General features: G+C 38.8%; 1 protein-coding gene across 1 annotated transcript; it reads right to left on the reverse strand.

The window, feature by feature from the left end:
- Positions 1–211: 211 nt before the first annotated feature.
- Positions 212–10,330, reverse strand: faah2a (fatty acid amide hydrolase 2a). Its single transcript, XM_083538752.1, has 11 exons — positions 9,987–10,330; positions 8,194–8,276; positions 7,974–8,110; positions 6,799–7,008; positions 5,560–5,679; positions 5,319–5,454; positions 4,371–4,488; positions 4,099–4,218; positions 2,976–3,087; positions 2,702–2,890; positions 212–1,476 (listed from the first exon to the last, which is right to left on the reverse strand). The coding sequence occupies exons 1-11, from the start codon at positions 10,176–10,178 to the stop codon at positions 1,256–1,258; spliced, it is 1,638 nt and encodes a 545-aa protein (XP_083394878.1). The 5' UTR covers positions 10,179–10,330; the 3' UTR covers positions 212–1,255.
- Between the last annotated feature and the right edge of the window lie 4,662 nt (positions 10,331–14,992).

The raw sequence follows: 14,992 nt of genomic DNA on the forward strand, positions 1-14,992 counted from the left end.
AAACCCCACCCACAGCAAACTTCACAGAGTTCATTTTTTTGCTTTACATCTGCACACAAAAAAGCTCTCTCAGATCAATTGAACTACCTTGACTGCACAATGACCAAAAATACCCAGAGAAACCACATGTTCAACCCATATCTACAAATACTCTTTACTTATACAGTACTTGTATATACTTGTAAAATGGGTCAAAAACGAGACGTGACTCTTCTGTCTGAAAGCTGTTTATTGTACAGAAACATTTTAGTGTTTGTAAATATTACTTCTCCTTCATACTTCAATTTCTTTTGTCAAAGCCTTCACAGGGATCTGTCTTACTATTTTGTTTAAAAAAAAAAAAAATCACAACAAAATTACATTAAATTGTGTAGCATGTCTGAATATTTCATACTTTTTCTATGCGTCTTACATTAAGCAGATGTAAGACGCACACAGAAAGTAAGCAATAGTCTTGGTTACTTTACATCCCCAATGACATAAGTTGAGACTTTGTGTAAAATGTAAATTAAAACAGAATGCAATCATTTTAAACCCATATTTCGCAGTTTTTGCAAATTGGTGAACCTCTGCCCATCTTCTCTTCTGAGAGGCTCATTAAGATATACTTTTTAACACAATTAGTTGTAAAATGTTCAGCCTTCGGTTGTGTTGTGGCCATCAAATTCAAAACGACTTAATTTTTATCCCTTAAAATGGTATATTTCCTTAGTTTAAACATTTGATACGTTTTATATGTTATACTGTGAATAAAATTTGGGTTTGAGATTTGCAAGTCATTGCATGCGTTTTTTTATTAATTTTTTCACAGCTTCCCAACTTTAAAAAAAAATTGGGTTTGTAATAATTTAAATGACATTTATCGCTGTTGCATAATTTAATAACGTCCTACATATCTGTTCTTCTCTCTTGCAGCCTGCATCTGACCTTCCAACCTTCTTTACCAACAAAATGATATATTCTTTCTTCCTTTTTTCATCACAACGAAATGATGCATTGATTTCTGTTGGCATGTTTTAATAAAACATTCCTTTCTTTTCTTGCTTTCTATTTATTTCCATTTATTTTCTTAATTCTAATTTAACTGCAATTCAAATCCCAACATTTCACACTAATAACTGTGGAATAACTTCTATACTTCCATTATTTCTTTCTTCCTCTCAATCTATACTTATAATGTTACCTATGTTATAATGAGGTAAAGGCAAGCTTTAAGAAGTTAAAGTGACTAACAGATGCATGGACAATGTAGTACTTATGTGGCGTTGCTGACATTATTTGAGGTGCTGTTTGGGGTGCGCTCTGTGTTACCCGGCTCTCTCCATCCACAAAATGCTTTCTCCAGGTACAGAGCAGTGGCCAAAGACAGACGATCCTGTAGCTTTCCTGCTACAAGCTGCAGTCCAAGGGGCAAACCCTCCACACTAAGTCCTAAAGGACACTGTGTCACCGGCAGCCCGAGGATATTAAAGATCCCTGCACAGAGAAAGATGTTTGTAAGATAAAATCAAGATATTAAGAATTTAAACAAAAGAAAATAATAAAACGTCTTTATGTACTATTTTATATGCCGGTCCTTTGGTTAGCTAATAATAAACATCAGATCAAGCCAGGCTTTATCTGTATATCCTAATATACATGCCTGTGTTTCAGTACAGTTTTAACAAATCCTCATTGATTTCTCTACACATTTTTTTCTGTCACCATTTTATAGACTGCTCCACTGTTTTATTACCCTTTCAAAGCTCCAGTGATTGGGTCAACATGAGCAGGAGGCATTTGGATAAAACATTTTCAATTAATACAAATGGAGCTAGCACCCAAGATAACTGTTTAGAGCTATGTATGTGTCCCAACATGTTTTTTAGTGATATCTTTTTGTGTGTGAGGATTATGCAGTCATTTCCTGTAGGTATATTTAAAGTATTCTGTGGTAAATGCCAATGGCTGGTGGAGCCCAGTGGTATTGGCTGGTCCCACTATCTCTCAGGGTACATGGAAGACATGCTTCCAGACTCTTCTCTGTATTGGCACCAAGGTAATGGAACCAACTTTCACTGGATGTCTTAAACTTACAGTTCTGGTTTTTAAATGGTTTAGATCAGGGGTGTCCAATCTTTTCTACAAAGGGCCAGTGTGGGAGCTGGTTTTTATTCCAACCAATCAAAGGCAACACCTGATAGCCATTGTAAATAAAAATCATTAGATTTAAACAGGTAGAATTTCCGCGACTTGCTTGGTTGGAATAAAAACCTGCACCCACACCGAAACTTTGGATTGGACACCCCTGGTTTAGAGTTTTAGATGGATAGTATTCTTAGTCTGTGTCCTAATGAACCTGTATTAGAATATATTTATTTATATTTATAGAGAGCACTTTGTAATCGCTCTGGATAAGGGCACCTGTCAAATGCCATAAATGTAAATTACACTGCAAATGTAATGGAAATGTCATAATAGTTGACTTGGTGGTCTTCAATATTACATTTTTTTCAACTTCAGAAACTGGTTAAAGCCTTCTTCTCTGAATGAATGAAAATGCCACGCCTTAGTCTGTTGAACTCATGCTTGAAATCATTCTGGTGGAATTGATACCAGATGAAAAAAATAGTGCTTTGTATAATGCATTGAATCTGTAGTGGAGAATCAAATAAAAAGTGATTCCCACATTCCTGAAACACAAAGAAGTGTAAACGCTGACCTGTGTAAGAGAAATTGAAGGGGGTGAAAAGGGGATGGTGGTGTTTGGGCGCAAGCTGAGGGTGTGAAGGATACAACAGCACTCCATCAGTACCCAAAAGCTCCTCCAGCTCCTTTTGCAAACTCTCTTTCTGCTGCAGGATGAACTGAGACGGCTGTGAGCTCTGAAACATCTCCACCATGGCTAAACCTGAGCAACAGAAACAAAAATGAGCTCCCAGGAAGAGCTGTAACACCTCTATCTATTTCATTCTTACAAAAAAATAAAATTGTACCTATAGCAGGCATGGTGTGAGGAGACAGTCCTAAAAACCATTTGAAAAGCTCCCACAGAGGCCACACCCTCTTTTCTCCTCCACCCATCAACTCAGCAAAAGTTGTAGGGAGCTGAAATGAACACCAACGATTTTAGTTTTCAACAAAAAAATATCAAGCTTGATAGAAAGGTATCAATTCTATAGTTTTTGTAAGCCTTTCCACTGAGGAAGAGAAACATCTCAGTTGCTCAACTCCACACAACCACCACATTTTTATGTTTGGGGGATATCTAAAACAGTTAGTGTTGAGAGGGAGTAGATCACAAAACCTCATGAAAAAGCAGCAGCAGACCCTCCTTGTGTTACAAAATGGTTTTTAACATGTCGTCATCACCTTCACAACTGGATACTTACTCTATCAGAAGCCAGTGGAAACCAACTTAAACAAGTGATTTGAAGTTGTTTTCTTGGCTAGTGTTTTTAATAAACTGGCTAGTGTGTTACCTAACTAGCAGGAGTTCATGCTAACATAGTACTATATAAACACTATCTGAACACACCACAAGAAAACTTAATTTCCAGCTTTATAATTTTAAAAAGATCATAGGCTGGTATTCATGTCCACTCGATCACCTCCAAGGTCACTAACAAACTTCAACAACTCAGCGGTCACCCATATGAGGATGTGTTCCCTTTTGAGCATAGTTCCTCATACCCCTCAATTAGATTTTGCTTTCTACTGTCTCCACTGGCCCATAGGGAAAAACATATAAGGAATCATTTATGATGTTAAATGTATATTTGTGATCTATTTATTTCTGTAAAGCTGCTGTGGGACGATGCCCATTGTTAGAAGAACTGTACAAATAAAATCTAATAAAAGGTCCTGTAAAATGGCACATACTGTAGAATTCAAACAGAGGAAAATGCTAGAGTGAAGTTAATAAGTGGAACATAGTCAATAACCTTTTCACTTCCATCTTACTGTGCTAATTTCAGAAAAACTACACTCATCTGTATGGAAACCCGACCCCCCGGCACACTACATTTTTTATATATATATTGTATATATTTATATACTTAAAACATTTATATATGCAGGACCAGATACTGAAGTGATATACAAACAATACAAGCAAACCTTTCCATCTTTGCCAGGGGAGGACATCATAGCTCCCCATATCTGAAAAGAATATTTGAGCTGGGGGATGCGTAATTCTTGAACTTGGACTCCTAAGTCAGCCTCCAAATGTTCAACCACCTACAACACACAAACACGTTACAGTTAAGAAATTTGTTTGTAGATAAAGCACACACACACACACACACACACACACACACACACACACACACACACACACACACACACACACACACACACACACACACCAACAAACCAACACACAAACACACCTTCTTCTGTGCCTGAATCAGTTGTGGGTCGACAGGAGAAAGAAGAGGTGATCCTCCATCATGAGGAACAGAGAAGAATCTGAGTTTCTTCAGAGCCACATGAGCAGAGAGGGATAATCTGTGAGGAAAAATGATGTGTGGAGGTACAGCTGATTTTTTTTTTAACAAAAGTATACCACATCTATTAATAATTACAGTGGAACCCTGGGGTGTACGAGTGCTTTGTAGTACAAGAATATCGGTGCACGAGTGGTTTTACTAGTAAAAATCTTTGTAGGAGTACGAGCATAGTATATCGTGAAGACAAGCATTTCTTTTGACACGCTTCATGCTCAGTAGCTTCATAGACAATGTTCTGAGTTGCCCTCTGTTTTAATGGGCAGGGACTCCCCTTTCAAAAATTAAGCTCCTTCACCTCTTCCCCAACATCATTTCACCCTCACCCATCAACCACTATGACACCATGTAGGTACAGTACAGTACTCAAGTTAATTTATTATATTTATTATTTATTTATAAAGTAATTTATTTCTTTATGTTTATAATTTATTACTTTTTATGTTTATACTTATAAGTATATTTGTGTGTTAAATTAGGCATAAAACCTTTTTAAGGACTGAAATAAGCGATCACCTGAGGTCTAGAGGTTCCACTATATATAGAAATAAATCGTTTTTTACTGATGCAAATGCGTTTAAAACAATGTATGATTGAAGGGTTTCGAGTTTAAGTAAGGCCCTTAACCTTAAACTGCTCAGTTATATAAAATTAGATAAACGTAAACTATTGTAAATATGCTAATGTGTTATAACTGGTGTAATCCACTCATATCCAATCTAAGGTTACTATCTTTAATATCTTAAGCTTCTGAAGACATTTGCTAATCCAGATCATGGAAAAGTAAGTCAAAAATAATTTGAGCCGCTAGCTCTCATGTAATAGAGTTACTTTTCTGCATTGGGTCCTGCCATAATCCTCAGCATGGGCAGAAGATCCTCAGCATAGCGGCACATGGGGCCTGTACAGAGGAAGCCTGGCTGCTGTCCAGACGCTGGAGGATACTGGCCTTCATTATTTACTATACCTGCAGACAAGCATAATTACAGCATGCAGCATTGCAAACAGCACAAGACTAAAGAATTAAGGATGTTTATGTAGAATTCCTCTTACATGCACACTCTCTTCCTACCTGATGTCGGCTTATGTCCAAAGATGCCGTTAAAAAAGCAAGGTATGCGGATGCTTCCTCCGATGTCTGAGCCCACTCCGATCACTGAAGCTCCGCTGCCTATTATACTTCCCTCTCCCCCTGAAAGAGATTTTATCATTTTTCTGAGTTAAAGGAATAATTCAACATAAAAAAAATAATCTAAAGTATTCTATATGCTGTCACTCAGCCAGATATTCCAGGGTTTAATCAGAAAATACCATCTGACATCTAAATAAACAAGCTTAGTTAGAGTTTCAGTAATTCAAAATTGCGCTAGATGTTTTTAAAAATCTGATTTGGCAACCTGCTTCTTCACCAATTGCAAACAAGTGGTCACTCAAGTGATGGGGAAAAAAATCAATACAGTTTGCAAAATACTTTTTAAACAACAACTAGAAAACATTGCACATCTTATTTTGCCCTTTTCTTTAAAACAACTAAATTAGTACTGGAGCAACCAGATGCTATCTGGAATCACATAATTAGATGAAACTGGAAGTGGATCTGGGTGCAAACAAAGTGTCAAATGATCTTGATATAAGCACATCCAGTTCTGTAGTTTTTTTAGAGATCATGAAGATGGTCTGAAAAATATTTTAAATTCAAAATATCTAACTGAGCATCTAAGATCTAATAAAAATGTGCGGATTGGCATTGATGAGCATGTGAATATGTGTAATTCTCCTGTGTTCCATCCAGGGATTATTCCTAACTCACTCTTGATGTTCCTGGGATAGGCTACTAATCCGCCAAAATTCTGACCAGGATAGAAATAAGAACCCCCCAACCTAGGAAAAAAATAAGAATCCCTCAAATCCAACACAGAAAGAACATTGCAGAACACTGGCTCTGTCTAAAGCAGAACTGTGCATCAAATCAGCGGCAGGGGAGAAAAAAATGGCATTATGGAAGCAACCAGGGGTCCGAGCACAAGACAGAACTGGAGAGATTCACAGCTCAGATAGAAGAAGCTGTTTACAGGACAAGTAGCAAATCACATTTGGAGTTGGCCAAACAATATTTTGGCAATTAATCAAACATGTAGCAAATTCTCTACAGTGAAGCATGGTGGTGGTAGCATCATGCTGAGGTATCTCTTGGCATCTTGTATATTTCTATTTTCAAAGCCTCTTAATGATATGCTGGTAAAAGAAATATTGGGCAGTGAGAGGGGGAGTGTTGGTGAATACTTGTGCAAAGCACTGTATATGCCCTAACCTGAGCTGCCCCCTGCTATCCTCTCAAGGTCATATGGGTTCCTGGTAATGCCATAAACACGGTTGTGAGACTCCAGCCACATGGCCAGCTCACTGCAGTTGGTCACGCCTAGCGGAATTGCTCCAGCCCGCTTTAACAAAGCTACAGGCGGTGCATCCACTGTTGAAACCACAGTCTTCCTGCTCAGCAGTCCTGTAGAATTTGGCATGCCTGAGGGAAAGAGAGAGAAGGACAGAGAGACATGAAGAAAACAAAGCTGGTACTGCAGAGACAGTTCCGTTGGCTTACACTATTTTGGTGGGTGTGTATTTGAATGGAATGGATTTGTTTTTTTTTTTTTTATATTTACAATCTAATCTTAAAGAGATACCTGAATTTTTCAAGGTAGCAATTCCTTCAGAACATAATTCAAATGAACATGTTTTATTCCGATTTGTATGTCAAATTACCACAGATAGCTAATGTTGGATGTTTCGATGAAACTTGTCAATCCTGTAACACAGCTATTTGCCTCTGAAATCATGTTATAGCTCGCTGCAAAAAGGACAACTCTTGAATATTATTTACAAATAATTTTAGGAACAGTCATATGAGAATGTATAAATAGAAATTTGAAACTAATTTTGTGACCTTGTCAATGGTATCATGCAGTATTGTAGTCTATACTATCATCCACATTCCATTATAATACGATATACAGTAAAGGTCGACCAACAGTTTAGTTAACCTAGATAGCTAGTTTGGCTCGTACTTGCCGACGACCATTTAATCAACTAATTTTTTTAAATGGATACTGGATTGAAAACCAGACAAACACTTCATCGAAAAGAATACTGAACTTTATTATCATAATAAAAAAACTACTGAATCATGAAAATGTGCTAAATTAAATATTAATATAAATTATGTTTATAAATATTACTGTATTACATAAATAACAAATTAGTGCTCCCTCTTCGTGCTGCGTGCAATCTCACATGTCAAAACATGGCGTTAGTGATTCACCTCTAGGGGCTGCTCTCGTAATGACAGCGGACTTTCTCAGCCGCTATCGAAAACTTATTGATGCCAAATTAATCTGCAAAACTGATAAATCAGTCGACCTCTACTATATAGTGTAACCCATTAACATTATATTCACAATTGATTTAAGCCAGACATGCTTCCCAGGTTACCCTGCAGAGCGAAGGCCTCTTTCACAGTAAAAGGCACTCCGAGAAAAGGAAGCCTGTCTTCCAGTACATCTTCTCCTCCTGTCTCCTCCTCTATCAGTTTATCGACCTGTGCTGCCTCTTGGAGCGCTGCAGCAAACCTGACCGAGATTAAACATAAAAGAATGTGGTCTGTGATCAAGTCCATGACAGTTATTAAGCAGATAATAAAACACTTACTCACCTGTCTTTAACCAGAGCATTGATGATTGGGTTGACTTCCTGGATGCGATCGATGTAGGCCTGAACCACCTGGACACTTGTTACCTAGGGTAAAAATAAAACCTGAGGTAGAAACATCCCACTAGATACATTTACAAGTAGATTCTGAGCCATCATCAATTACATATCTGATCTACCACTTCCACTTATAATGCATATATTAGTTGTGGTTCCCTTTAAAGAAAATTTTAAGAGTATAGGTTTAAGCAAATATAAATATAATGCCAATGTAAAATATAAGTGCAACAAATAAATAATTAAACATAAATGGGAAAAAAATTACAGCATATGTATTTGTACTATTTTTATAGTGTCATGGTGTAATAAGTTTTTTCTGTGCTGCAATCATAAGTGTTTGCTTTTTAGATAAGCTAGTTGAGGTATTATGTTTTTCCATATTATTTAATGGTGCAGATAAATGAACCCTTTAAAAACTTCCGAACTGTATATAAAATGTGAACATAAAGCTTCATGTGAATTACTTTCATCCCCAGAATATTTTAATATGACAAGAGATTAAAAAAACAACAACCTTTGTTTTCCAGCCATGTTTGGATTAGGACATAAGCCTTGAACAATTAGCTTCTCATTTCTCTGGCTGTCATGACCTTTGTACAGTCTAAAAAGACTAAAAGTTCTGAACACAAACTTAAAACCTCGAACACTTAAAATAAACCATTTCAATTATTACATGAATAATTGCAATGTTTAAAAAATAAATAAATAAATAAAAAAATAAAAAAATAAAAAAAAGGGTGGGTCCATAAAGCATAGCCAGGGGATGATGATTTTAATGTAGATGCTGATTATTATTTAAATTTTGTGTTGGAAATCCCAAACTATTTTCAGAAAGAAGGAATACTGAAAGAGAAAAAAAAAGAAAGAAAATAGAAAGAAATCAAAAGAGAAGAAAGAAAGAAAGAAAGAAAGAAAGACAGAAAGAGACTAAAAGACAAGAAAGAAAGAAAGAAAGAAAGAAAGAAAGAAAGAAAGAAAGAAAGAAAGAAAGAAACTAAAATAGAAGAAAGAAAAAAAAAGAAAGAAAGAAACTAAAATAGAAGAAAGAAAGAGAGAAAGAAAGAAAGAAAGAAAGAAAGAAAGAAAGAAAGAAAGAAAGAAAGAAAGAAGACTAAAATAGAAAAAAGACAGAAAGAGACTTAAAGAGAAGAAAGGAAGAAAGAAAGAGACTAAAAAAGAAGAAAGAAAGAAAGTAGGAAAAAAGAAAGAGAGACTAAAAGAGAAGAAGGAAAGAGAGAAAGAAAAAAAGAAAGAAAGAAAGAAACTAAAAGAGAAGAAAGAAAGAAAGAAAGAAAGAAAGAAAGAAAGAAAGAAAGAAAGAAAGAAAGAAAGAAAGAGAGACTAAAAGAGAAGAAGGAAAGAAAGAAAAAAGAAAGAAAGAAAGAAAGAAACTAAAAGAGAAGAAAGAAAGATAGAAACTAAAAGAGAAGAAAGAAAGATAGAAAGAAATAAACTAAAAGAGAAGAAAGAAAGAAAGAAAGAAAGAAAGAAAGAAAGAAAGAAAGAAAGAAAGAAAGAAAGAAAGAAAGAGAAAGAAAGAAAACTCCATTTCCCATAATCCCGTGAACCAGTTCACCTTGCATTGCTTCCTGAAACAGAGACCTGTCACACACACACACACACACACACTGCAGTGAAAAGGGTGTATAAATGAGCTGGGGCCTGAAAGCTTAATGTGACAGTGTGTGTGTTGTTCTCGGGATAAAGAATGGTGTTAAAGGTGAATCGGTGTCTCACTTGTTTGCGGCGGATCTTCAGCGCGAGCTGGACGGCGGAAACGCGCAGCAGCGGCTCGGTGATGGGGGGAAGCCGGCAAACGTCTCTGCTTCCTCCATGCTGAGGTGCGAATAACCGGAAAAAGGCCAAAAACGCTTTAACGATCACACGCAGCAAACAACTCCAGAACCGCTCCAGCCGTGTCGAGGCCATGACGAGCGGTTTGGGACACCAGGAGGAAGCCTACTGCTGGATCACTCAGATTCAGACAGGATGCTGATCCTTCACTGCCCCCATCATGCAGCACTGTGTTACTACTGTACACAGCAGGTGTTGCGCAACAACTCACCAACTACAGCTGGAACACAATGAAAAACAGGGGTCACCAACCTTTTTGAAACTGAGAGAAACTTCTTGGGTACCGATTAATGTGAAGGGCTACCAGTTTAATACACATAGTTTTCAGTTTGATCTGAAATAAAAAATTTGCTCAATTTACCTTTTATTATATTGTCAGTGGATTGTACTCGCCCCAGCGCGTCAGTAAAAACACGATACAGGATTCAGAACACTCTACTTTACTGGGTATAGAATTAATAATACAGAATTAGTAAATAATAGAATATAGAATTAGTAAAGAATTATATAGAATTAGTAAAGAATTAGTAATCAGTTTGATCTAAAAAAAAAATTTGCTCAATTTACCTTTTATTATATTGTTAGTGGATTGTACTCGCCACAACGCGTCAGTAAAAACACGAAACAGGATTCAGAACACTTTACTGGGTATAGAATCGATTGTATATGAGGTGATTCTTGCTGTCTTCTGCTTACTGCTGTTCAGTGGGTTGGGTGATGCAGAATGTAATGCTCCGTGTTCTGGCCTTTTATACTCTTGGTGGAGGAAGGTGTACTGTGATGTCACGGGTAGCTTGTCATTGCTTGGTAAACTGTATATCTGCCTCTAGTGGTAACGCATGGAATTACAACTAAATAGGAATCCTTTCTTACCCAAATATGCATTGCATATTTGCTTCTAAATCTTAGCTAAAAGTCTGTCGGTTTGATCTTGGTGTCGTCTTCAACTGCTATCTCTGGTGGATTAATGAGTCGGGTAACTGGCCGTGTGTATAATCGACCTTTAACGTTGACCTCTGCAGACCTAACTTGTCCGTCTGCTCCAGTAAATGTCTTTGACACTCTCCCGATCAACCAAAGGGCTCGTGGTAACTGGGGATCAACAATCATGACGACAGACCCAACTGCAAGTGTTTTAGTCTCTGCATGCCATTTGTAGCATAGTTGGAGATTGTGTAAGTAGTGTCTCACGAATCTTGACCAAAAATGATCAGTGGGAACTTGACTTTGTCTCCATCTACGTCGTCCTATGAATTCATCGGCAGGGTATATCACTTGAGGTAAAGAGCTGTCTAGCCACCCCATGAGCAGCAGATTTGGGGTGATTGGGTCTAAATCTGCTACATTGGAGGTGACATAACCTAAAGGTTTGCTATTAAGGATTCCCTCTATTTCGATAAGTACTGTTTGAAGAACTTCTTCTGTTACTGTTTGTGCACCTACTACTGTACGGAGGGCATTTTTAAGAGATCGGATCTCCCTTTCCCAGCTGCCACCAAAGTGAGGGGCATTAGGTGGGTTGAACTGAAATTTGATCTTCTGTTTGGCAAGATGCCGTTGAAGTTCTTGGCTGCAATTTTTTAAGGCATCTCTTAACTCTCTCTTTCCACCCTGGAAGTTAGTGCCTTGGTCAGATATCAGTTCTGAGGGAGTGCCTCTACATGCTATAAATCTCCTCAGAGCCATGAGGAAGGAATCAGTGTCTATAGCTGTGAGAAGCTCAATGTGTACACATCGAGTTGTAAGACACTTAAAGATTATCCCCATCTTTTCTCTAAATGCCTGCCTATTTTGGTTTGGAAAGGTCCAAAACAATCCATACCAGTACTGTAAAAGGGTGGTTTATGAAGTCTCAAGCGTGCTCGAGGAAGGTCAGCCATTTTAGGGTTCTCAGGTTTAGCCTTCCACTTACGACACTCCATACAGTTATGTTGGGATTTTCTAATTGCTTCACGACCTCTTAGTATCCAGACACTTCTCCTCATTTCAGCAAATACTCGTTCTGGTCCTGGGTGACATAGCTTACTATCATAGTCTTGAATAAGTAATTTGGTGGCTCGATGATGAGGGTCTAGGACAATAGGGTGTACTGTTTGGAGTTCTAAGCCTTCAGCACGACGTAGGCGTACTCCTACCCGTATAAGCTGACTGGCTTTGTCGAATTCTGGGGCTAAAGTGAGTAATCTACTTGTAGGGGGATACGGGCTTACCGGAGCTTAGTTGCCTGTATTCTTCTGGAAAACTATCTTGTTGAATATTGCGGAAGAGGAGATGTTCTGCTGTCACATAGTCCTTAGCTTGACAGCAGAACATCTATTCCTTAGTAGATTGATCTAAGTCACTTGGATGTTGTTGAACTATGGCTTCAACAAGGTTATTCCAAGAGTGGTACTCACTAGGGTCTAAGGGCTTTGATGTTTGTGTGACACTACAGAATATACTAGCTCTCCTTTCCACTTTATCTTCGGGGGTCTTAAGAGGTGGAAGGGTTGGCCACTCAGATTCTGCTTTAAGTAAAAAGGGTGGACCTAAACTCCACCTGTTTGGTGTAACAAGTTCTACTAAGCTACGCCCCTTTGTTAGATCATCGGCTGGGTTTCTGGCTGTATCTACATATCGCCAATCATGTGACTCAGTTAGGTCTTGGATTTCTGCTATTTAAGTGCCTACAAAGACTTTAAAACTGCAAGATTCAGATCTTAGCCATGAGAGAACTGTAGTTGAATCGGACCATAAGATTACTCAGCTGATCTTAAGAGTGAGTTCATTTTCGAGCAGCTTCGATAGTAGGGCACCAATAAGGGGTGCACATAGCTCTAGTCTAGGAATGGTTTGTTTACGTTTAGGGGCAATTTTGGATCTGCCAATCAGGCACTTCTTTAGTTTCTTAATCTCTTCGTTATATGCAACTGCCTTTTCAGGATCCTTTGCCAACCGCCGCTTTATACTTCTTAAGTTGGGCATAACGGAGTCCTTAGTGGTACAGAGTTGTGGCATATTAGCTTTCCTTAAACGGTGAGTAGCGTAGCGATTCACTCCATCTACCATCACCCTGGTTGTTCTGGTTTGTAACAGATTCATTGCCACTTGATACTGCTTTCATCGCGTGACTAATTTCTCATTTCTGTGTGGAATAGTATCACCTTGCCATAGTCTCTCTACGTTTCGGGATAGTTCTTCCATTTAGGGAGTGATAGAGATATGTAAGCTTTATTGAGGCTGTATCTGCTGCTGCAGAAAGCACGTTGGACCTTGTAGTGTCCAGCCTAATCTAGTTCTAATAGCTGCTGGACCTCCAGGGGGCCCTAGGCATATAGGCTCAATGGGTGTTATAAGGTGGGGATGGTCTGCTCCTATCAAAAGGAGGGGTTGTACTTTATCTATGGGCTGTAAAGGAATGTTCTTTAGGTGTTGATATCTCTGCTGGAGTGTTGCAATGGGATACGAGTGTTCAGCCAAACCTAAGTGCTCAGAGGTAAAGGCATTCTGGATCCAGTAACTCTGTTGGGGCTGTGATATAGAACGTACTCTAAAGGAAACTGCCGCCCCATTGAGTTTCTTGATATCTTGTCGAATAGTTTTTAATGTTAAATCTTCCTTCTGACCTTGTAACCCTAGTTTCTTAACTGCAGCTGGGAGTAACATAGTCCTTTCGGATCCGTCATCGAGTACTGCATAAGTGTTCAGGGCTCGATTGTTGTGTTGTATACAACGGGAATCACTTTTAGCAGGACACGCTTGGAACCTTCTGGCCTGTCTAGATACAGAGTTTTGTTTGTGGAACTCACTAAACAGGTACTCTCCCTTTGAGGTTGGCTATTAACCTCATGAAGGATTTGAAGATGTTTCCCACTGCATAGACGACAGGGCTTCTTTAGGGTACAGTCTTTGGCTAAGTGTGATCGCCCACATTTCCAACAACGCTTGTTGTCTTTGATCCATTTGATCATCTGCTCTGTACTAAATGACTGGAAAGTGGTACACTGGTTTAAATAATGTTCGGTACTGTGACAATATGGGCACAGAGATCTGCTCTGTTCAGATCCCCGTGCTGTCTTGGACTGATGCGAGGGCGTCGGCACCCGAGTAACTGTTTCTGGAGATCGGTCAGCTCCATGCAGGATAGAAGCGAGTTTATGCTTCGCCACTGGGCCTGGCTTGGGACGTACCATCTTACTTCTCTGATCTTTCCCCTGATTCGAATGCTCAGAGTCTTGACACCGGGATTCAATCCTGAGCCACTCTGCCAGATCCGGTAGAGTGTAGGAATCCTGATGGGGCAGGTGTCGTTTAAATGTGGCACCCAAATCCGGGGGTAACTTAGTGAGTAAGCAGGCTGGATGTGAGGCGCATCTTAGTTCGCTTTCTCCCTTTGAACCTAATAAGTTCAGGAGACCCACGAGGGCCTGAATTTCATGGGTGAACAGTTTGAAACTAGTTGTATCTCCTGTCTGTACATTAGGAGCATTCATGACTTCTGCTATCTTAGCTAGAGCTAACTGGAAAGGTAGTCCATATTGGCCATTAAGCAAAGTCATAGTGTCTGTGTATGGCTGAGGGGAAATTCAGGAATGTGTCTGCTATTAGGCGAGCCTCTCTAAATTTGAGGTGTCCTAAGAGAATCTGATATTAAAAGAGTTAATTTGCATCGGGAGGTAAGATATTATCAAGGGCTAACTTTAAATTAGTGAATTCTCTGGGGTCTGGACTGGTGAAATCTGGAACTGTTGGATGTGGGCCCCTATAAAACATGTCCGGAGATGCGGCACTCTGAAGCCGCCCCATCAAGGGAGGATATTGTGAATTAGGTAGATGGGCATATGTATCTACTTTTGACTTTAAGGGACTCTTACTAGGGGGCACTTGTGGTGTATGAGGCACTGGCTCTG

This window comes from Silurus aristotelis (assembly GCF_946808225.1).
Source record: "Silurus aristotelis genome assembly, chromosome: 4".
Taxonomy (NCBI): Eukaryota; Metazoa; Chordata; class Actinopteri; order Siluriformes; family Siluridae; genus Silurus; species Silurus aristotelis.